The sequence below is a fragment of the Protobothrops mucrosquamatus genome, unplaced genomic scaffold (genome assembly GCF_001527695.2).
Source record: "Protobothrops mucrosquamatus isolate PMUCROS unplaced genomic scaffold, P.Mucros_1.0 scaffold_177, whole genome shotgun sequence".
Lineage (NCBI taxonomy): Eukaryota > Metazoa > Chordata > Lepidosauria > Squamata > Viperidae > Protobothrops > Protobothrops mucrosquamatus.
Genome location: NW_015386253.1, coordinates 1,268,535 through 1,293,847, shown reverse-complemented (window position 1 = coordinate 1,293,847; position 25,313 = coordinate 1,268,535). Strand labels below are relative to the sequence as shown.

Genomic DNA, 25,313 nt, shown 5'->3' with positions numbered 1-25,313 from the left:
CAGAGAAAGAAAAAAAGATGAGCTAGCAGAAATTTTAAAAAATTAAAAACACTATATAATTATTCTTATGAATTGTCCAACTTTGATGAGAAAGGAAGATTTCTTCTGGCAAAGAAGGAAGATCCAACTCTATTTCAATTGTACCACAAATTGTAAAAGGAGAAATAAACCAACTTGTTCAAAAAGTACAGAGAACCTGCAAAGAAAAGTTCTAAATTAAGCTAGCAAACTAGACGGATTAACCACTTCTGTTTTTTGCCCTCCAGATGTTCTGTTTTGAATCCAGCTTAAGTAGCAACACGACAATATAGTGAAAGTGTCCTTTCTTTAGATTTCTCATAACATTGGTGTTTGGTTTTGATTTTTAAATTCTTTTCTTTTTGTCTTGGTTCATCAATTCAGTAATTTGACTTTCTAAATTTTATCTCAGCCACTGATAAGTTTTCAGTGAAATATGCAAACCAAGATACAATGGGCATAAGTTACAGCTACTCAAGTTTCATTTAAATGTAAGGGGAAATGTGCTAATGATAAGATCAATGCCACAGTAGAGTAGGATGTTTGGTCAGGATATGGATACTTCATCTCTGATTGATTTTAAGAAGATGCTAGTTAACCACTCCTCCTGGATTGATTAATTAGTTTTTCTGCACATTGCAGAGGGTTGCACTAGGTCAGGGGTTGGCAACCTTAAACACTCAAAGAGCCACTTGGACCCCTTTCCCAGAGAAAAGAAAACACTGGGAGCCACAAAACCTTTTTGACATCTAAAATGAAGATAACACTGCATATATCCTTTTTTTACCTTTGTACTATGTATAAAAAAAACTATAGTGTGTTGCATTTATGAAATCAATGAACAGTTAGAAAGAAAACAAATTTTTATTTCTGCATGCAACAAAAACATTTTGAACTCCAAAAAAAAAGACACTGGGTTGAAGGTTACTTTTAAATAAAATACTCAATGTCTATTTGAGTCCTTCTCATATTTATGAAATAAAAAGCAGGTGCAAACTATAAAAACTACAAATAATAGAAAATAAAAAAATTGCGGGAGGAAAAAAAGAAAAGGACAGGAGAAAGAGGGGAAAAAAACCCTTTCTCCTTCATCCCAACAGGTTAAAAACAATTTTAGTAGCTTATCTACCATCTTTAAATACAGCATAATTATCCCCAAACCTCATCTCTTAATTTAAAAAAATCAAAATATTTCATTAAACGTTCTTTACTAAAAGTCCGGTAAGGACAACCACATATATTCATATATATTTTTCTCTCTCTCTCCCTCCCTCCCTCTCTCTTTCTCTCTCTATCTCCATCCCTCCCTCTCTCTCTCTCCCTCCCCCCTCTCTCCCTCCCTCCCTCTCCCTCCCTTCCTTTCTCTCTCCCTCTCCCTCCCTCTCTCTCTCTCTCTCTGGGGAGGGGGGGCTTTAAGGCTGCAGACCTTCTGGACCTCCATCTTCTTGCAGGTTGCAGTTGGAATCAACTACTTTGTATCTCGCCGAGGTCCCCAGGCTGTAGTCAAAATAGCTGCAATCGGAATATGCAGATAAAGCAGCATTATGCTGGCATTGAAGGCAAGCGGAGGCAGTGGACGGAGCAGGCAGGGCTCACTCCCAACGTCTAGCCTGGGACCCGGGGAAGCTCCTTCAGACTAACAGACTGCCTGCTAGCTAAACACTCAGAGCTGGCAGCCTGGCAAGCGAGTCTGATTGCATGCCGTGGCCGAGCTGCTGCCAAAAAGGCCACCCCCCCCATTTGTCCTCTGCCACTTGCCTCCTGCCTCGTGGCAGTGGCATCTCGACTGCGGGAGATGGGTGGAGGCACTGCTAAAGAAGCAGGACCCTGGCGAGGGGAAATGAGGGAAAGACAAGCCGGCTGGGGAGGGAGCAGGTGCCGCGGGCATCGTGCCGCTAGCAGAAGGTGGCTCTGCTGCAAGCGGCAGAGAAGAAATGGAGCTGGCCTTTTTGGCAGCAGCTCGGCCAGGGCGTGCTGTCAGACTCGCTCGCCAGGCTGCCAGCTCCGAGTGCTTAGCTAGCAGGCAGTCTGTTAGTCCGAAGGAGCTGCCCCGGGTTCCAGGCTAGACGTTGGGAGTGAGCCCTACCTGCTCTGTCCGTTGCCTCTGCTTGCCTTCAGTGCCAGTGTAACACTGCTTTACCTGCGTATTCTGATTGCAGCTATTTTGACAGCCCAGGGCCTCAGCGAGATGCAAAGCAGTCGGTTGGAACCTGCAAGAAGACGGAGGTCCGCAGCCCTTCCTGAGAGAGAGAGAGAGAGAGAGAGAGAGAGAGAGAGAGAGAGAGAGAGAGAGAGAGAGAGAGAGAGAGAGAGAGAGAGAGAGAGAGAAGGGAAGTGCAAGTCCCTCTCTCTGTCTCTGTCTCTCTCTCTGCAAAAGGCTTGGGAGCCGCAGTAGAAGGCTGAAAGAGCCACATGTGGCTTCAGAGCCACGGGTTGCCGACCCATGCACTAGGTGATTCTGTAATCCATTCCAACTGTACAGTTCTATAGTTCTATGATTTAAATTGCTAATGGAAAATGCAATCTAATATCTGTCTTATTATTTCCTTCTTCTCATGCCTTCTCTGTGAGTCTAAAAAATATAATAGTAAAAATAATATTAAAATGTAAATGCTCCATTCCCACTTCACTTGGTACAAGGGTACCAAAGGAACCTGGAATTTGGTAGCTGTGATTGCTTTGGGGAAAAAATGAACTCATATTTATATATAGTATTTATCCTCTGTAATGTTTCTAAGCCAAATGTAATCTCGTAACCCAAATTGATCAACCTGCATCCATCAAAGGGTTTATGCTATTTCAGAAGATTTCAACAAATACAATGAGTTTTTAACATTTTATCATTTAAAGTAGTCATAATATGTCTCACACATAATCTGTACACCCAATGAAGCCTATCTATGCATCTAATTAATTGAATTCACAAAAGCTTATGCTTTTAATACAATTTATTAGTCAGACAAAAAGTCTGACTAAATTTCTGATATTTTTATGCCACATTATGGCTAACATGGCTGCCCTTCTAAAATGTCCAAGCCAAACTATGTCCCCTAAACATATAGCTCATCAACAATAAAGTTCAAAGAGCATCAACAACTCCACAGTTTAACCCTGAATTATATATATTCTCTTTTATTGATACAACTTTCATATAGCCAGCATATCCAAATCTACTGGATAAATCTTTCAGCCAAAAATTATTTTTATCCCTTTGAAAGTATTTATCCCAATGCTGTACATAAAAGGAGGAGGACTTGTATCAACAGTTAGAAATCTGTCTAGGATAAGAGCCACATTGGACACCATGGAAATCTCAGGAGGGCACACTACCTTAGGAAGAGCTGGAGGAGAGTGAGCAGCATCCATGGGACCAGGAATTACATGTCTATACTCTGTTGATTCTTATTCCAGCTCTTGCACATACACACACATTAACAAACCTATTCATACTTCTCACTACACTGCTGTATATCCTGAAGGTGGTAACTTTAAGCATTTACCTCCACACTATTCTATTCAAGGGTACTGTTCCTCTGTTGTAGAAACCATTCAGAACTACACTAAAGTTTATTTTCCTAGAAATTCACATCAAAATATGAGGGATTTTTTTTTTAAAAAAAATCAATTTAAATTGAGCTTGAATCCTGCAGGCTGCTTGGATGTACATTTTTCATGATGGCTACTTCTTAATGATGGATAATAGATCTTGTGTGGCATTCCATTGGGTATGTGTGTAGAAAAGTGTTATCCCATCTCCCATCTGTGCCCTTTCTCAAGTTTTTTTCAGTTGCTGTTCCCAAGATTTGGGTTCCAGTTCCCATATCAACCTTGTCATTCTTCTTCATGGGCATGAAGGACCTTACAGATAATCTTCAGACGAGGGAAGGAATAAGCCTGCAAATAACTTGCAAAAAGGATTGTACAATTCTGTGAAAGAAGAATGAAAAAGAAACTTGAAATAACCCTCAAAATAATAATTTAACTTAAGATCAACAGATTTAGGATTAAAACTGATCCATCAAAATTCTATTTCAAATATGGCCTCCTCAAAGAAAGTATCTGAATAGATGGATATCTGATTTCATTTGTGGGAGATATAAAAATTTTGAAAGTTCATCAAACTATATGACTTGGTTTTGTGATGTATTTTTGTTTTTTTCAATTCCATTTTAACAAACAGGAATACATAAATGTGATCTACCAGAAAACGCATTTACCAGAAGAAAAAGTAGCAAGGTGCACTCTTCAAATCTCTAGTCTCCCATGAAATTTACTTTTTTTTTTCTTGGAACATGTCTCATACACAAAGCTCTGGACTGCAGCCACTCACCACATTTTTCCTAAGGATATTGATGCAATCCATGTAATATTTGGTAGCATTATTGGAAAATATGCTGACTTTGAAGACTGGTGCTTCTTTTTGTAGTATATTTATTTGTCTTCCATGAAACCAGTCCCCTGTGCCAAAAAGGTTGGGGACCTCTGCTCTAACACAGGAGTCCACAACCCCTGGGCAGCAGACCAATACCGGTCCACAGCTAGTTAGGAACCAGGCTGCGCAACTGGAAGCATGCGGCAAATCTGCAGGGGTCTGGGCAGAAGCCGGCTTGCTCAGTGCAAAGGTTCTCGAGTGGCTGCGCTTGCAACTGTCTTGCAACATATGAGCTCAGTGTCCTTCCTCCACTTCCTCCTCCTGCTTCTTGTGCTCTCTCTTCTTCTGCCTCCTCCTCCTCTTCCTGCTTCCTCTCCCTCCTGCTACTTTTTCTGCCTCCTCCTCTTCTTTCTCTCTTTCTTCCTTTCCTCCTCCCAGCACCCTAGCTGGGCTCGTGCTCCCTTCGCGCAAGTCTCCAAGTTTGCAAGGCAAGCGTGTGCCAGCCCAGCTTGCAACCGGAGGCTTTCCAAAAACCTTGTTGGAGGGTGATCCCAACCCAAGGTATATGTTTGTGAGGGTGTTTTCTCAGGGTGCAAATAGCAAGGAGAATCTCTCTCTCGTTTGCTTTTCGTGATTTAATTTGGTATGTGTGTGTCTGTGTGTTCACATTCCTTTCTTCATGCAGCTCTCATTTCCACTTTTTGTCCTCTTTTTTCTGCCACATCAATTTTTTTTATTGCTGCATTGGTTGAACAACAACCATGCTTTAGCCCTACTGGTCTCCAGGGTCCCCAGGGAAAGGGTTGAATTTCCTAGTTCTGTGCTTTAGCCACTGATACCAACTAGATATATTTCTCAGGCTAGATTCTGCATCCTCTCTTCAGTGCTTTTTCCCCCCAAGATTCAAATTGTCCTTAAATCCTATTTGTGATAGAAAATTAAAGAAAAATATACCGTATGTCTCACAAAATATTGGATTTTACACAAGCTACTGTTAAGGTGTACTACAATATGTGGTGGTACACCTTATCAGTAACATGTAAAATCCAAACATGGTAAAAATGTCGTTTTGGGTAAGGTACCATTGTAGAAATATATTTGTTTATCTTCCCTTTTCCAGGTAATGTTCTGTGGAACTTAAGATCCAAAGCCATTGAAAAAAATTTCAAATACATAATTTGAATCTTCTTATTTCATGGTTGGAAATCTAATATTTCTTGACTGTGAAGAAAACAAATACAGGAAGTTATTTCATGTAAGTCAACTACACTATAAAACACAATTTATATATTATACTTAAAGTTATTGACTGAAAATTTCAGCTAGGTAGAATTATACATCCAGATCCAGGCTGGATTTATTTCAAAACGGAATATATTTAACCCTGTCAGATAATTATGAAACCAAACTTCTTTTTTTTTTCCAAAATTGAAACTCATCAGTGAGCAGTTTGCACCATGAAATAGACCTATATTACAGGGGTGTCAAACTGCCGGCCCACGGGCCAGTTGCATCATCACATGATGCAGTGAGTTTGACACCCGTGTTATATTAGGAACAGTGTGGAAAGGCTGGAGAATAATTTAGGAGCTCAAGTAAGAATGGTTCAGTCCAAAACAAAGATCATAATTTGACAGCTAAAAAAACCTGGCATAGTTTACTTGCTATGCTGTCCAGAATCCTGGGTCCTTCATATTGTAACATAATTGTCTCTGGGAAAATAATTATTTTTAAAACAATAAATACTTTGATTTTTTTTCAATACAATTTGATTTCTGCACAGATCATATTTTATTCAAGTATTCCACAAGTAGAAACGCAATCATAAATGAACTAAGTTACTACAATTTTAAACATCATGCATAACCAGGGTATCTTCTTTTCAATCTGCTTTGATTGCAGAAGGATGTGTAAAGACCAAAGAGGGACTTTAGAAAGAAAAAAAGTTTAACGATACATACAATTATTAAACTTTTTGAAATAAATAGAATGTGATTTTCTTAAGAGCTAGATAATGTTCCTAGTGTAGAAAACGGTGAATGTGTGGCATTAGTCTGATGCTATTCACAAGAGGGAGTTAGTGAGGCTTCTTCCATTCATCTACAGAAAGGTAATGTGTACTTCAATGAATTGTTTCTCTACAGTTAACTTTTCTGCAGTCTATCTCACTTGATTTACACCACTTCCTTAGGCAGACGGTACATTACACTTATGTAAGATATTTCTTATCTTCGTGGACAGGTAAATATATATATATATATTAAGTGTGGAATAGCTTCAGACAGAGAAAATTGCTTGGTTTTTTTTTTAACTCCATCTTTAATGATAAAATTTGCTTTAGATTTTTTTTTTTACCAAAAAAAGACGCATTTGAAGAATTTACAGTGGAGAATATATGGCATTCTAGTTGACCACTTAGTTACGTGGTCATTGAATAGTGTTTCTGAATTACTATTTGATAATTTGTATGGTAATCTGGCAATTCTCATGTTCATGATCATGTTATATTCCCAATACATTCCCAAAATGAAAATGTAAGACATCTTCTCTCAAAGGCCGTTCTTTCACTGTGATACTGGTACTAATGTCACAGCTAAGATGAAATCCTGCTCTTGGGACATTGTTGGCGAATTTCTCTTCTTTCTAGAGAAATTCACAGAATTTGTCTTTTCAATTTTGTTCTTTACAGAGGAAAAAAAATAAAAATTGGAAACATAATTTATGTCCAACTCTTCTAATTTTTAACCATATTTTTTTAAACAATGAACCTCTTATTGTGCTTAATGATTTGAAAAATGGAAAATTACTTACATTTTTGTAAATCAGCCCCCTCATGTTACCTTGCAAAAATGAAGGCACTTATAGCACAAATCTGTAATTGCTTACAGAAAACTCTCTGAGCTGAATTAAGCTTTCTAAGAAGTAACTGTGTATCATTTAAAGGATATTTTGGGACTATATAACTCTATAAATGGACGTTTACTTTACAGTACTACAACATATACAAACTAATCATATCTATGCTTATTCAAAAGAAAATCTACTGGAGCTCAACAATATTTATTTCCAGGTAAAAGTGTGTGGGATTGAGAACAATGAATTATTCGTTTTTATTTTCATAAAAGGCTAAAGTGGTCAGGCATAAGATTTGTAATATGCAAATCAACAAAACTTACACATTGATTTCCTTTGAGATAAGATCTCCTTGCACTGTGATCTACAATTGTTGCTACAATTAATCACAGGGACTGTTAAAGGTAGGACTGGCAGAATCTTCAACCAATCCCCCAACCACACCGAGCCGTCCATTTCACCAATCCAGATTAAACTTCTGCAGGTATGATGAAGAAACTAGACAAGTTTCAGTGTTGATATATTAGGCTTTTGTTTATGAAATTGATTTAATTTCATAAATTTTAATTTATGATACTCTGCCTCTTAGAAATAAATCCACTGATTACAAGGAGTTGGATTAGATCTCATTGTTTTTTCCTCTAATAGGAATTATCAATATGATTTCTGTTGCTGTGTAATAGATACAGAATTTAATGTAGACTGTCCTAACCTGACATCGTCCAAGTAAGTTGGAATCCATTAAAGATAATCATGCTGCACTTAATGGATTTTACTCCAAATTTTAGTATTCCTAGGAGTAAGATTTATATAATGCAAATCAACATTGATATATAGGTAATGAAAAGGAAAATAAGAGGAACAGTGAGATGAAAGGGATATGCAGAAGCAATAAAAATAAAACTGAATTACAATTGTTAATTATATAGTGTAGCATTATTCTTTAAACAATGCTGAAAGCATAAATATCCTGGCATTTCATTAACTGATTGATTAAAATGAGTAAAACTTGCAATAGTATTTTTAAAAATATTATCTGAGATCAATATAGTTGTGCTATGGTAAAAATTCAGAAAATTAAAACAACTGTAAAATTAAAGGAAGGAAGAAAAAGATCCAGAAGAAGGTGAATATAAAGTGTGGAAGAAGCATATTCATGAATTCTGGAACCAATTCTTTACATGTGGAGTAAGAGGGTCAGATATTTTTTTAAAAGTGAATTTTTGATCTGCATGAGTGACTAGAAAAAAGATAGTGAATACTTTATTGCTTCAGGGCAAGATAATTCTTAATCTGGCAGGAGATTGTATAGGATAAGAGAAATAGAAAATTAGAGAAGATTGCAACAGGAGTTGGACAGGGTTGATTATTCTATAGAAAATGTAGCCTCCTCAGCACAAAGAATCTGAAGTTCAAGAATGGACAATATTTTATTAAACTAAGGACTACGAACGGGTGAATGTTCAAGTTCTTCAACAGTTTGCATCAGATCAAGTGGCAAAAACTGGTGTCATGGTCTGCAGAATGGAATCAAGAAACATCCAGACAAGGTGCTGAAACACTATAATCAATTATAATACATATTTTTCTCTTGCCTTGAACAAACTCCATCTGCTTCTAGTAAGGCAGAGAGAAGTATGGACATTTTTTTTGTAGCAGCAAAGCCAAATAGTGTAGTGTAATCCAGTGACTGGAGGGAATAGTTTCTTCTACCCAGGAATGATATTAGAGCACTAGTAATTATGTTGTTCAGTCTGAAGTTTCTGTTTTGGCTCAGAAATGCATATCTTCCAAATTGTATTTTCTTGTGATTTTTTAAAAATTATAATACAGACAGTCTAGTTTTATGTATTATCACTCTGAACCAATACCACTGAATTTAGTGGGCCTTCCAGAATAAGCATGTGTAAGATAGCAACCTTAATTCCTCTGAGTAGAAAGCTATGAATTCCCATGTTGACTCCTTAATCTTTTCATTTAGGTTTCCAATTATGTCTACCAGTGAAGCAGCCAGCATCAGCATGGAATCCTCTTCATTTATTGATTATGACGATGAGTATGATGGGCCTCAACCATGCAACAAAGATGGAGTAAGAAGCTTTGGATCATTGTTCCTTCCTACTCTTTGCTCACTGGTCTTCTTGCTTGGTTTAACTGGCAATACTCTTGTTGTCTTGGTACTACTGAAGTACAAGAGGTTAAAAAGCATGACAGATATTTATGTACTCAATCTCGCCATTTCTGATTTGCTTTTTGTTCTTACTCTTCCTTTTTGGTCTTACTTCATGGCTGATAACTGGGTATTTGGAGATACTTTATGTAAAATAGTCTCTTGGACCTCCCAGATTGGATTTTTCAGTGGAATCTTTTTTATCATGCTCATGAGTATTGATAGGTATCTTGCCATTGTTCATATTGCATTTTCACTGAAAGCAAGAACTGCCACCTATGGCAGTCTTACTAGTCTTATTGTATGGCTAGTGGCCATCAATGTCTCTGTTCCAGACCTCATATTTAGCTCATCAGTAAATGACTATAATCGTACTGCATGCAAATTAGTGTACCATAATAATAGCACAGCATGGAAACTCTTTGCTTGTATCGAAATCAACATATTAGGCCTCATTGTGCCCTCCATCGTCATTTCCTTTTGTTATGCAAGAATAGTTCTGACCTTGCTGCACTGTAGAAATAACAAGAAAAAGAAGGCAGTGAAGATGATCTTTGTTGTGGTGGTCATGTTTTTTATGTGTTGGACACCTAACAATGTTATACTTTTTCTAAAATGTTTGGATGATGTGGGTATTCTTCAACAATGTGAAATCAGCAAAAATTTGGACTATGCAGATCAGGTGACTCAAATCCTAACATATTTTCACTGCTGTTTGAATCCAATCATCTATTTCTTTATGGGACAAAAGTTCAAGTTATATATCAGACTGTTCTTCAAAAACTGTGTACTTTCAAAAATACTTTGTAAATCCTGTGGGTTCCATGAATCTTTCTATTCTGAGTCATCAGGTTCAGGTTATACACAATCCACTAGTGATGAAGAGACATTCTGAAATCTGAAACACTTGAAGTTGAACCAATACAACAGAACAATGACAACTATGATATGCCGACAAATAAGCATGGCTTCAAGTAAATTTTTAACATGGAAAAAGAAAAGCAGCCCATACAACTTGGAAACACAAAAGCTATTTTGCATTGGATGCAGCAATTACACAGAGCTGTAAGTCTCAGTATACATCAATTTGTCATTTCAGTCCTATGGTCATATTTCTGACAAAGATGTGAACTCTTTAAGTTTCCTTTCTAGTCATGGCATTATGATACTTGTTTTACATATCTTTTGCTATCTAGGAAGTTTTTTTTCTCTTTTCAGAGTTAAGATAGCTTCAAATCAACTCTGCAGTTCACAAGTTTGGGTCCTCTGAGGCAGCAGACAAGCTTGGAAATAACAGCAGTTGCATATCTCAAAGTCAGCAGTTCCCAAGATTTTTCAAAGTGGTTGTGTCAGTTGTGAGCAGAATTATTATCTTCAATTAACTCTTTATCTTCCTTTAGATGTCTCTTCAAAGGCAATTTTCATAAACCCCAGCTAAATAAATAAGTCTCAGAGAAAGTTATGGATCATTTGCCATGGCTAACACCCTTCCATCTTAGCATAACTAGTACAGACAAGGGGTCGGAAGTTTTTCTTTCCCTTCTTACCCCAATTCCCACAATCCCTTGTAACAGGAAAATATCTTAATTTCTTGCAAACTAGATAGTCCAAGAGTCTATCATTATAGTTTATGCCTGTTGAATTTATTTTAGAGGCTGTACCTATCTGAAAGCAGAGAAACATATCTACTTTCCTCTTTCAGGGAATTAAGATTACTCAATTTCTCATATGTAGTTACATGTAGTTACATTTCACAAAATGTAGGCCATGTTCCTTTCATGAGAGTGCTGTACAGATCTATCCATGCCTTACTGAATTGAAATGAAGTATACAGACATATCACAGTATTATAAGTTACTGCATTATGCATACAGGAGAACCTTGGCCATAATGCTGATCTTCACTTTCTCCTGTTGACAGGGACACTGAACTCTGCCTATCTTATTCACAGTTTATACTATGATTTTGCAGAATTCATTATTTTAATGTTAAACACATAACCTCATGTCATGTTTTCAGATATGTATGATGATATTATATTAAGTTAGTTTTAGTTTTTAGAAATCATTTAATGGAAAGCCATTTCAAGTAATAACACCATTAATACTCAGCTTTTTAAATGTAAAGAACCTTTGTTTTTTGTGGGCACTTGAAACTTAAGCACTGTATTACTTAATTGTCTATAAATGTTAATAGAAGAAATGTATTATTTTATGAAGAATGTTTTTTAACATTTCTATTCTTTATCTTTTAATGATAAAATAAATAAATACCTTTTGTGAAAGATTTATCAATGACTTTATACAAATTATATGAAAAAAAAATTAGTCATACATCACTGGCAGACAGAAGTAAGGATGTACATCATACTTGATACAGAAAGTATATGTTGCAAATTTATAGTGAGAACTTGTCTTTGCAAGTATTAGCATTTTTTTTACTGGTCAGTAGTCAAAAGTCCTATGATGCAAAGGAAAATGTTATTAACAAAATAAGCATAAAAAAGATTGTAGTTGTTGCAGTATCTAATATATAAATATCAAAAGCAAGTGTTTTCCCACTCTAAGAATCAATATCTTGCAATTAAGATTAGTACAATCTACCTAGCATTTTTTCTGAAAATGTGTTTCACTACTAAGTTAAATTGATTATGACTTGCCAAAAGTATCCATTTCATGACATAAAGCCATTTAAAATTGCCATTTTTGCTCAATAAGTAGATAAAATACCAGCCCATTTCATGCAAAGGATGTTATGCCATTTCATACAATTGTCACAGTGATAGTAAATGAACTTTCTTCAGTGTATTGCCTTCAATCTAAGTTGTATAACTCCCATAATTTTTACTTAGCAAATACATAGGGTATAGTTGCTGAACTCCACAGGGTTTGAAGTCTAATATAGTTCAGAGGGCACCATGTGGGGAAAAAGAACCACCAGGAATCTTAGCTTACTGTAGTTTCCAACAGATGCATTACTTAAAGAAACATGGTCTTGATTTCATGAAATGGACCAAATGTTGCCCAGTTAGTGAACAACTGTAAGTGCCTTCACATATATACTGTAGCCGAGTGGTCTCAAACTTTTCTTCACCATAGACCTGCTTTAAATGCCTTTTGTGGCCATGAACCATGGCCATGGACCATAAAGACTCAATATTTAAATCATAACATTTCTTCAAGTCTTCACAGACCTTGTGATGACATCGTGTTCCCCTCAGGGTTCCACAGATCACAGGTAGAGAACCACTGTTTTAGCCAGTTTTAATATTTCATCTAAGGCTATATATAAGTGATTAACACTAAAAATACATGCTTTCTGCTGTTTTATCAATAATAACAGAAATTTGCTATTGATTAAAAATGAAAGAAACTATCTCCCATTTAATGTAAAACTTGATTATATTACTAATTCAGGTTGATCAGAGAACAGTTTGGAAAGGAAAACATGACCCAGTTTGATTGTACTAAAAAATTATAGATCAAAATACTTGATCTGGACACTAGTTTACAAAATGGGGGTGCTTCATCTATGAATGTTTTGGAGTCTCACCAATTGCTTTGGGATATGAATGTAAATGTGACAACACATTGGAAGTCCAATCTCTTTTTTTAATTATCAATTACAACCTCAATTACAACCTATGTCAAGATGATGGGTTTTGGATTTCAAATGAATTGAAAGGATGGGTGGACTTTCCCTTTTGGTTTTGGAAGTTTAAGAGAACTATACTGTATTGCCTGAATTGGATGGAATACATAGGCAAAGTTGATCTTTTGAACAGATAGTATCCAATATATATTTACGAATAGGTTTGGGAGCTTTTGAATAACAATAAACTTTTTAATTTGGGAATTTACAAAAACATTGCAATATTTACTCTCCTATATGTTTTGGGAGGGGGTAGTATCATTTTTATAAAATTAACAAAGAAGTAATTCCATAAACATGCAAATTATTAGCATCATAAGCATAAATATTTTTGTGGAAGGAAGACGGGAATCATTTTTCCCCTAGTTGAAAATATTTTAATTTCCTTCCTCTTCCTATAACTTTATTTTTAAAGTAAATCCCATAAATTACCATAATTCTCCTAAGCAACAATCTGGGGAAAAAAACAGTAAATGCAAGATTAACAAAATAACACACTTGGAAGGGACCTTGGAGGTCTTCTAGTCCAACCCTCTGCTCAGGCAGGAAACCCTATACCAGTGATGGCGAACCTTTTAGAGACTGAGTGCCCAAACTGCAATCCAAAACCCACTTATGCATCGTCGAGTGCTGGGTGGGCGTGGCCCATTGGGTGGGTGTGGCCCATTGGGTGGGCGTGGCTACAGTGGTAACGGCAGACTGGTTCAATCAATCAATTCCAACTTTGCAAGATCTTTTTTTCCTGCAAGAAGTTGAAATTAACTGATTGAACCTTTTTTTTTTTTTGCACACGGCGGCGGAGGCCTAAAGCGAAAAGGTTTTATAAAACCCAGCTGAAGGCTTAGGACTGGGGTGACGGCGCGTGTGCCCACAGAGAGGGCTCCGAATGCTGCCTCTGGCACCTGTGCCATAGGTTCGCCACCACTGCCCTATACCATTTTAGACAAATTGCTGTCCAATCTCTTCTTAAAAACATCCAGTGTTGAATAGCTGTCAGGAAATTTCTTTTAAGTTCTAGGTTTGTTCTCTCCTTGATTAGGGAATTATGGATGAAAATGTATGCCTTTATGGATCCTGTTCCATTCACTTCAGAGTTATGAAACGGAAACAGAGTAGATAGCAAAGAATAGTGGAACATTTTTTTTCAAACAAGCTCTGAATTTATGCTGCTAAGTTCCAAAGATTCCACCAAAATCAAATTTTTGTCCTCTGAAGAGAGCAGCAAAGAGCAGCAAACACAAGACCTACAATATACTGCTGTGATATTATGCACTGGGATTGAGAAGTCTGCGACTGAAAGCATTATGTTCTCTTTTTCTCCAACCTGGCAATTTCCTTTATAAACAGATCCCTCCCCCCTTGGGGCATCATCTCTTGCTCAAACTCACTAATGAAACTCAGAGAAGTTTCAGAGAAATTTCTGTGGTTTTAGCTTAATAGTCTTTGGCTCTTATTTGCCAAATCAAATGTACACATTGCTTTAGATCTTTCAAAAGAAAGGTGGAAAGACCATTCTCTTTTGGAGCTGGTTACTCTTTTGCCTTTTTGAAATGTATTATGATGAAATCAAGACTTTTGAAGGTCCCCTCTAGCCAAAGTGGTAAGTACATGGACACATCTAAAATAGCTTGTTGGTAAACGTTAACAGAAATGGTTTGCCAGTGCCACTTCCCAAGCATTTTTTTTACTTTCTAATGTAGCTTATAGATTCTAGGTGGACTAAATTTAAAGACTCATAGATAATAAAACCATTAAAAATGTACCTTTCCCCAAATCCCACTCCAATTTTTCAGAACATGGGGATACTATAAACAGAAAGAATGGTCAAGGCAGCCTAGTTACACAAGGACTAAATGGAAGACATCTGTATCCATCACTCTATTATTGGAGCTCCATTTACTGCTACATAGAGAAAGATATAATTCATTCTTTTTAACAAACATAAACCTAGACAAAGATAGATTTTTTAGTAAGATCACAAAGAATTGCAGTATGTCAACAAATGCTGGAGCCTCAAAAATAATTCAAACAGCATAGAAAGTAGGCAGTGGGAAGGAACTTATGACAGCAACATGCCTCCAGAATTATTCATGGCTTTCTATTAATTTATTTTCAATTAATATGTTAAATATCAACTCAATGATAAATGTCTAAGTGTGCCTTCCAGTAACGGAGAAGTGTTACTTTGAAAAAAAAGAGGGACACATGAATGTATCAGGAAAACATGGATAAAGAAGATGAACTGTGATATTTTTTTGGCCATATATACAAAAGATGAACTGTTAATATTATTTGGTTGTTAATACTATTGGTACCATTACATTGGCAGGAAGGTAATCCAAGCAGGGATAATATGTCATTCGTCTCACTGTTTAGAATGAGGTTCGCTCCCAGGTATTTATACAAAATCATTTTATTCATGTCTGTTTTTTTACAGAAAGCCACCAAATTCTATGAACATTTTACATTTCCTTTAAGACTTTTCCTATATAGCATTAGAACAGTAGATAGATGGCATTTAATTGTGTTGAAGAACAATTTGAATAAATTTCAATTTCTGCCTGAGGCAAGAAGAGAAATTCCTGCCCTAAAACAAAGACTTTTAACCCTCTTACTTTAACTTCCCCATTATTGTCCTTTAAATAAATACATAGATATTTGGTAGCATTTTTTGCTCTTTCAGGTTCAATGTCAGTTTCTTAGGATCAGAAAAAATCCTACTGAATTTTAATTAGTTGCTTCCTCCTTAAAATTTCTGCCTCTGACTCTTGCCTTTAGAACAATGGAATTATGCTTGTAAATGCTTTCAGTTATTACATTACACACTGGACTTTACAGTGGCTTCATTTTATTGCAAAATAAATTTAAATAATGTAAAAAAAGCTAGTAAATTTTCCATTGCATGTGAGGAACATGAACTAATTAAAGATAAGTTATACTTCATAGTCATATTGAATAGGGGGTAGTTAGTGTCAGAAGAACCAAAAATAAAGATTCTATCTGTCAATTTAAACTTTTAAATTATACTAACTAGTACAAAATATAGAAAGCTAAATTAAGGTGTGCTGCTGACAGTTCTGTATTGTATTTAATACAGAAATCTAAAGTGGGGGGGAGAGAAAAGAATGGAAGCTAGTTAAATTCTTGAAGTGATCTCAGCAGTATTTGTTAGAATATCAGCTTTATAAACATACACACCCAGCAGTGGTTTTTAGCTGGTTGCAGAGACCACAACATGCTTTCTTACAGTTTCACAATCCTTAACTACTGTACCTCAATAAAGCTTTGTGTACTCTTGCTACATAAGTTGGAATTTAAATGGAGACATCTCTCTCTCTGTCTCTTTGAGCATCTAGTCTAAAATCAAAAATTAAGAAGACAGAATAACATTCTGTCTTCACATTGATTCGTTGCTACCTTTTCTACCACAAGGTTTATAAAAAGAGGACATTTGAGCAGTCCTTTTTACAGATGGATTTAGAAATACATTCCTATTTATATTTTTCTAAACTATTTACTTAAAATTTATTGCTGACTTTGTCAGTCACCCAACAGCTTGAAATAATTATCTTTTTCTTTTCATTTTTTTTCCAGTTTGCCGAGGGGGGGTAGGGATATGTGTGTATGTGTGTGCATTCAGTGAATTATTCAGTTGGATACGTCACATTTTATGGCTCTTCCTAATTCCAAGTTCGTTATTGTATATCAGAGAGCAGTCAGAAACCTGTCCTATACTCAATCTGCCTACATTATCAAATGCTATTTTCTTGGACATCATGTATTTTGTTCACCAAAATTCTCTTTCGAATGAGAAAGATCATTACTGGACACATGACAATACATAAACAAATAAATTATGGAAAAGCTAAGGTCACAAAGTATTCTTTTCAAAATACACAAATATTCTTTGGCCAAAATCCTCCTCTTATTAAACTATAAATATTTGCAGATTATCTTGACTTAGTCTCAGAATATCAAATATTATTTATAACCAGCATTAAGCCAAATAGATACAAAGAAACAAAGAAAATTAAAATATTCAGTCTTGACTTTACAAACTTTCTTTCTAGACTTCATCTTGATAACCTTCAATAAGGAATAAGGCATCTATAAGCCAGGGCTTTTCAACCTTTTCACAGATTGTACCACTTTTAGGACATGACAATATTTGAGTACCACCAGTGCTTAGCAAGGTGTCAAAAACTTGATGACTAAAAAAAGAGGGGGATTTTGGTTTTACTGATTAGATTCATTTGTTGTTATAGGAATGGCTAGTTTATAATATTATGGAAAAGTAAAAAGTTGAGGTTCAATGTTAATGCTTCCTTCTACTGCAACAGAGGAAGTCTGTTCTTTTTCCCTTCTCCCCCTCACCTTTTCCCCCTTTTCCCTCCCCACTGTGTCCTACTAGTTGCTTTTGTATTTATTACAAACTGTAGAAAAAAAAGTACCAGTTTTAATTCCTTCGGTTCCTTTGCTGAATCCCTTTCCCTTTGCACTGACAAATGTATGATGAATTTATCCATGTTTATTAATATGCACCACTACCAGCTAGCTCAGGGGTCTTCAAACTTGGCACTTTTAAGACTTGTGGACTTCAACTCCCAGAATTCCTCAGCCCTCATGGCTGGTTGAGGAATTCTGGGAGCTGAGATCCACAGGTCTTAAAGTTGCTAAGTTTGTAGACTCCTGAGCTAGCTGGTTTGCCCTTCTGAGCTCTTCCACAGTGTAGTAAGAATGCACCCCCCCCCAATCCCTTCCCTGTACCCTTAAAGACACAGGAATCAAGCGCAAACCAAGAAAATAAAGAAACACAAATTCCGGTTTTTCTCTCTCTTTAAGCTGCCTCAGGTGTGTCACGTGTCATAATGGTGCAATTCTAGACTGAAAGGCTCCGGCAATTGCAAAAAGCTTTAGCTTTAAATTAAGCATCTTTACCTTCAAAGAAAACTTTCTAAAAGCCACAGACAGACTCAATTAAAGAGGGTAAAACTAATTACATTTGTTTAAAGGGATTAAACCTTTCCAGTTGTCTTTTTTCCCTTTCCCCCACCCAAGCCATGTTATTTTATAGCCTCTCCTCTCTCCCCTCCCTTTTCTTCAGTTAACCTCCAGCTCCGAGCTGCTTCTGGAAGCCCAATCAGCTGGAGCCAATCAGCTGGAGTCCTGCCGGCTCCTGCCAATCCCAGACAGTCCTGCAGCTGCAGCTGCCTCTCCCTCAGGCATGGCTTGCTCATTCCCCTCCCCTGCTACACTTGGCTAGCAATCGCGTACCACCTGCCACATGGCAAAGTACCACAAGTGGTACGCGTACCACCGGTTGAAAAGCCCTGCTATAAGCAATCACCTGATTAGCACATCAAAAGCCCAGTTTCAGCCACTCCAGATCAAATGTTGCAGGATCAATTCATGCCTCTCTAAACCTAATGTTCTTTAATAATATACATAAATGACTCTTGGTTTATCTAGTTCAGCATTGTCCACATAGATAGCAGTAATTTTACCCAATGTAAGAGAAGTGTGCTTTCATTTCCTGGAAATGCTAATTTAAATTGGGGGTTTGATTTGCAAAACAGGTATTTCATACTTTTTTTTTTGTCTTTGAATCAATCTTGACTCTGGCAATTTTGCCATTTGCCATTTGCTTTCTTGCCAGAGCTGAGAGAAACTGTCCAAAAGGACTACAACTCAGTACCTCCTGCTTCTAGCTAAGTGCCTTTCACCACTATGCTAAACTGGACCTTGCTTTATACTTTAGCTGTAGCTTTTTCCCCAACATATTTTGGCTGTGAAATGTAAAGCACCAACTGCTGCCTGGATTCAAGTCTGCATGCAGAGCAATTTCACTCATTTTACACAAGATTCTTGGTGCATCAGATGAGCATAACACACCTCAATGTACATCATGTTTGAAGATTCACCTCATCTTCTATATTTGTTATCGCAAACACTTGAGAAAGCATGTACATTTGTTGATCTGTAAAGCCATGAAGGAAAAACCCTGGTTGCTTGCTAGGACCAAATGCCATGGTAGTTTCCAGAAACTGTAAGCCTGGATGGATCTTGTGATATTGCGATAGAGTGTCTGTGAAAGAAATAAAGTTCCCAAATGGTGTACCCAGGAATAAAAGTATAGTAAGTTGAGGAAAATCTGCAGGGAAGAAAGGAGCAAAATTGACTCTAAAGTACATAGAAATAGGTGGGATTTTTTTTTTTTTTGCAAGTAACTGTTTTATTTATTTTAATGGAGGGAATATTGAGAGATGACACAGAGGGAGCAGTTACCATTTAATGGAATGCTACAAATCACTTTTGACTGTCAAATTAAAACAAAATCATTTGAGGTTACTGTGAAAAACAGTATGGGAATCAAAGAATACTGGAACAATCAAATAATATAGCTGGGTATGTAAAATCAGCTTTTCTGTAAATTAAACCATTCCCACATTTCATCGACAAATAATTAACATTCATATAAGGGTAGAACAGCTTCCTTAACAAAGTTACTTTTGGACATACCGTAGTATTGGGGGCAGAAAAAACCAGGGGCTCATGCATATACAGTAGACGTTTCTCAAGGCAAGCTTGATTCATGGTGACTAAACCATCCATATATAAAGATAATATTGCCACAGCTAATTTCAGGGATGTAGCCATGTCTGGAACATCAGGAATCACTTCTGCTTCTGGCAATTCCAAAAATCTGCTATGTAGATCATCCTGAGCATGTAAACTATTGGGAGAATTTTCCAGAATGGCTAGTCTTGTGATGATGATTAGCTAGGTAATTTCACCTTCTGTGATACTATCAAACTTAAGTATACTTTAAAAGTATAATAAAAATAGAGTGTTCACCAACAATTTTTGTAATTAAGGATTTTATACTAACTTGGTTGTGCATTTATTTTCAGACTTTTATGATGAAGGGGAACCATGATGGATGCAGTATTAATAATTTCATCAATTTTAGCACGTGGACATATAAAAGCACTAACATATTCCAAAACCAAACATATTTATGGTGAAAAGCTACAATTGTCCAAGGAAAACACAGTGTAGTACCTTTAAGAAAATCCAGTTAAATTTGAGTGTTAAGGTAACACCCAGACAATTTTAAGAAATTATCATTTTGATTTAATATGGGAAAAAATCAATTAAATAGAATGGAGTTTTCATCAATGTCAATCACAGAAGATATGTCTTCATTTTCATGGAGTTAAAAACCTCTTAGAATTGTAACACTTCTCATTACTTGAATCTTAATATTTTGATGGGCTCAACAATCAGTAAATCAAGTAGAATTACATAGGATTCAGTCACAAATCCTTAGAGAACAGCTTCTCAAAATTGCCTTCATAGTCAAGGGTTTCATTGAGGATGGGCTTGTCCACAAATTCCACCAAACAATTCTGGATGCCACAAGGAGACCTCTCTAGCTCTAGAATGGTAATATTATTTGGAGAAGATGAAACAAGGATATTTCTAGGCACGAACAATGTTAGTTGAGGGCCAAGGGATGGCCAATAGCGTCCTAAATTAAAGCCATTAATCCAGACTTGTCCCTGCAAAGGAAAAAATATATAATTTTAGCTATCCTGACTGCAACATTTATATGAAATCAAATCTAACAAAATTCTAATTAAGAATTCAAAATTTCCCACCCCAACAGTGATATCAGGGTTTGGGTTTGGAGCATTTATTAAAGAAGCAACCAGAGGAATATCTGCAGGATTATATAGGGCACTACTGGATATGGCTTCAAATATGCTCAGGAAGCCAAATGAGCCATCTATGGCAAAGTTTCTCAACCTTAGCAACTTTAAGATGTGTAAATTTCAGATTCCAGAATTCTGCAACCAGGATGTCCACACATCCCAAAGCTGTCAACAAGAAACACGGATCTACTCACTGAAGGGAGTTGGGACTTGGAGTGATAGAAAGTGCCTACAAAGGCACTGATTAGTTGGATCACTTCTTACACAGAAATTAAATCCATCTGGTAATCTCTCTAACCTCTATGCTAGCATGCTGTTCTTGGAATCACTGATTAGACAATATTTGTAACAAGAAAAACTGAAACAGTTTAAAAAATGAACTCAACCAAGTTATTGTGCAAACAGCCTTTGCAAATCCCATTTTTAATTTTTGGCAGCTCATTCTGTTTATGCACATTTTCTATACCTTTTAAAGAGTAAAACTCATTTTAAGACAGTTCTGTAAATATGCTAAATCACATTCCACAAAGTGTTAAATAAGTTTCAACCTCAGAACATTCTTATCAAAATTATCTCTTGCTGTGGCTTTGGCAAAATTGCCCTTGCTAATCTGTTTTGTTTGTTTGTGTGTATGTGTTGGTGTGGGTGGGTGTGGCAGGAGATTGATAAGACTTTTGCACCATTAAGCTAAAATATATAGTGTTCTCTATTATTTATTTAATACATAAAAAAACAAAAATAGAATCTGTAAGTAACAATTCACCCCAAAAGAAGATAACCCTGAATTTAAAATGACCTCTGCAAGAAAATGGTTTACTTGTTTCCATTACTATATTCATTATAAATCTGACTTTCTTATTGCAAAAACAAATTATTGATGACAAAAATTCTAATATTGCACTTAGATAGATAAACGCCTATATAGTATAGCACTTTCTCATAAAAGTTAAACTTCAATGCCCCAAAACATGACACTTTAGCTGACCTTAACGGGAGAACAAAGAAAAGATAAATTGATCAGTGGTTACTACACAAGATGACTATATCCCATTCTACATCAAAGGTGAAATTCCTAGTTGCTGGGAAGCAAGGAAAAATGTATTGAAGAATCTTACATAAGCCCTGCTTATGGAACCTACAGGCATCCAGTTGGTACAAAGCTCTTGTGATTTTTGAAACAAACATTTTTTTGCATGGAGAAATGTAAACAATACAGTTATTTAAACTTCTGAAGTATGTAAATATGATTTATCTTTATGTATCTATTGATGGCTAATTTGTTTGAATGCCAAGTTTCCAGAAATTCCCTATCATTTTTTGGATTTAGCTTAGTCTAGGATGCTCATATTTTCCCAGCTGAAACAATGTTTGAGTCTGTCCATATATTGTGAGATTAAGAAACTTTCATAGTGTCTTTTGATTGCTAGTTGTGTTCATGGATGCATTCTACTAGTCTTCTGCCTATATGCCCTATGTAAGACTTTATGTTGAAGATGACCCTTGTATTTTCTTTTTAGACTACTGGATCTTTTGTTTTACTTAAAATATGCTGGAAGGATTTAGTTAGTTTGTGTGCTATGGTAATGCCATGTAGTTGTGATAATCTGTGGTTGTTCTGATATGTTTTGATGTTTGGCAGTATAATCCTTTTTATAGCTTGTGTTGTTTGTGCTGCAAAGATTTGACTGGTCAAGCATTTTCTGCAAAAGTTGCAAGAAACTCATGGATGATGTTGTATAGGAAGTATTTCCTTTTTCCTTTGAAAACAGTAGGCATTCTAGATCAAGAAGCATTATTAAAAGAAATATTAAAAAGGAAGGAAAAAAGATCAAAATGCATCCTCTCAAGCAACCAACATCCAGATAATTAATACCACTCAAACAATCTAGCAGAAAAAGAAGCCTAATCAAGGAACTACAGAGCAGAAAACACACTTCCACCAACAAGGCTAACTACTATATATGAATGGGAAGCAAATCCTATACTCACTAGCATTGATGATTTACCTACTCAGATAATGCTAGTCTGCGAGCAAACAGCCAAGAACAGAGAGCATCAAGGACTCCCTAGTTCAACCATGAGTTACAAATATTCTCTTTTCTAGTAAAAATCAGCCAGTATCAGCTCTTACTATAGACCCCGTTTTAATATTAGCTTACAGTTTTCATTTCTATATAGGAAGGGGAGCTGAACAGTGTCTTCTGTATAGTTCTATGGAATTGCATGACAAGCTATTCAAGTAATTAATAGCAAATAAGATGCCATCAATTATGATGAAAGAGACAGATGTTCTCCGGAATAAATATGAGTTTCACATAGCCTAAACATAATCTGAAAAATGACATGTTATGTGTTCTTCAGCCACTTTTTATTGCACAATAAAAATCTCACTAGTGGGCTAAAAGAATAAAACTAGAACACATGAACAACAAGGGACACAACAGCACAGATACAATTGAAAAGAAATTAACTTTTCCACTGGGGTGAAAGGTTTTCTCTTGATTGAAATAATACAGAGAATTAGTTCCTTGAACTTCAGATATCATAAAGAATGCTTCCCAAGGACACCTTTAATTAGAAATAATGGACCAAATAACTTTTTAATTTTCACAATTTGTGTATTCTAATCATTGATATTCTCAATAAAAAATTCTCAAATGAAAAAATATAAGAACTGTTACGTTATGAGAGCTATTAAGGCACATGGGTCTTGGGCACTGTAACGTATGTGTGGAAGGCAGAATATGAATTTCAGTATTAATCTGCACATGAGGCAAGTACTAAAAATATCACAAATCCATAACTGACATTAACATAATTCAGCCAGTATGCACCTACAGGTTTACCAGTTGCAAGAGATAGATATCAGACAGTAATAATTTAGTTTTATTTGATTATATCAGCCTGAAAATAATTGTTTTGTCATATATTGCCAACTTTATCAATCCTTGTGGTTGACCTACTAAATATACCTATTATTAAGCAGCATTCAATCCTAGCACTGGAAATTAACAATCTCAATACTGTCAATATACTCCAATTAAACTGCTTTACACTTTACCTATAAATGAGGTCAATGAGAAGTCCGATATGAATTTTGAAGTTATACATGAACTTTTTATGAAAAAATAAATTGTACCTTTGTCCAACCTGGAAATTTGAGATAGGTGTCCTGAGGCAAATCTGGAATTCCACTAGGAATGGAAAAATTGCCAGTATAAACATTAGACCCTTCATATGTTGATATATTCCTTCCAGATATCTTATGACTCAAGCCCTCTTGTACTGCTCTGTCAATGTCCAGAGGATATATCTCCCAGTCAAGGAGGATATCTTTAGCAAGAGTTAAATTCGCAATCAGACCCTGAAAATAAATGTATACGTCAGAGAAGAGTTTTACTGCTTTGGAATTCTCTTTCTCTCTCCCTCCTTCCCTCCCTTTCTCTTTCTCTCTCTCTTTCCTTTTACCTGGGTTTTTTGCAGTCCCATAGCTTTATTTTGAAAACCCTCAGTATAGTGACTACATAAACTTCAATAAGTTAGTGCAGGTCATCCCATGAGATTAGTAGGTATTTGGGAGCTCTGGAAAAAACACTGATTATACAGATATTTTTCAACTGGATTTCTGCTATGGTTAGATAAATGGCATATGGGAGAGTGATAGAGGGAGTGGTACCCTATTGATTTTGTTTCATCTTTCAGCAGTGTTCAGTATGGTTAAATATAGTTTGTATTCAGAGTTTAGACAACTGATTCATCTAAAGGTTTTTCTTTTTTATATTACACAATATGTGGGCATATTCTCTTTAACAAAATTTATTAAAATGGAAAAGAATGGGCACAGGAATTTCTGCAACTGAACTTAATTTATCACTTTGAACCAATTTATTTGGATGGGGACAGCCATAGCCTTACAATACATTGGGGAGGAAAGTCTATAGCTGGTTATTTTGGTCACATATCATTTGTATCTTTTTTAATCCGAGAGCCAATTGTGGTTGATGTGGCACAATGATTCTGCTTCTATCTATGGAAATTGTTCAAAGAAAAATGGGTGATTATGTTTCTGACATCTGACAACTTTGGGCTAGATTGTTGCAAGGCATATTATCCCTGATATGGTTTAACAAATGTATGAGTTCCCTGGGAAGGGATGTTCATTAGGAATTTGAGGTTGTCATTAATTTACTTGTCATTAACATGCTGAAGTTATAACACTCAGCTCTGTATCTGCATCAGAAAAAGCTGTGATGGCCAGAACAATGCTATGATGGGATAGATGTGGCTTAATATACTAAAAATGAATAAGATGGGGATTTTGTAGGTCAATAGAATCAAGGGAATGAGAATTTGGGGAATAGCTTGATCTGAAATGGGATATTTTTTCTCAGAAATATAATGTGGGCATATTACTTGAGCCAAAGTATTAGTGATAACTCAAAGATTTTTAACAGAAGTGCATACTATCAACTCCAGCTGGAAAACCAATTGTATTGTGACTTGGATAGAGAAACCTAACAATAATGGTTAACAA

At 36.0% G+C, this 25,313-nt stretch overlaps 2 protein-coding genes across 2 annotated transcripts in view; one reads left to right on the top strand and one right to left on the bottom strand.

Moving 5' to 3' along the window:
• The first annotated feature begins 9,234 nt into the window (after window positions 1-9,234).
• On the top strand, window positions 9,235-10,308 carry LOC107293441 (C-C chemokine receptor type 4). The gene has a single exon (XM_015822596.1). The coding sequence runs from the start codon at window positions 9,235-9,237 to the stop codon at window positions 10,306-10,308; it is 1,074 nt and encodes a 357-aa protein (XP_015678082.1).
• An 8,991-nt stretch (window positions 10,309-19,299) lies between these two features.
• GLB1 (galactosidase beta 1) overlaps window positions 19,300-25,313 on the bottom strand; it is a 40,564-nt gene continuing 34,550 nt past the window's right edge. Inside the window, exons 15-16 of the mRNA XM_015822786.2 lie at window positions 23,919-24,143; window positions 19,300-20,626 (exon numbers count right to left, since the gene is read on the bottom strand). Of these exons, the coding sequence (XP_015678272.1) occupies window positions 20,381-20,626; window positions 23,919-24,143 (471 nt within the window). The 3' untranslated portion in view covers window positions 19,300-20,380. The remainder of the gene's footprint in view (window positions 20,627-23,918; window positions 24,144-25,313) is intronic.

Bases quoted from the DNA above. Each gene is read 5' to 3' on its own strand.
- LOC107293441 (XM_015822596.1), top strand. From the start codon at position 9,235: ATGTCTACCAGTGAAGCAGCCAGCATCAGCATGGAATCCTCTTCATTT.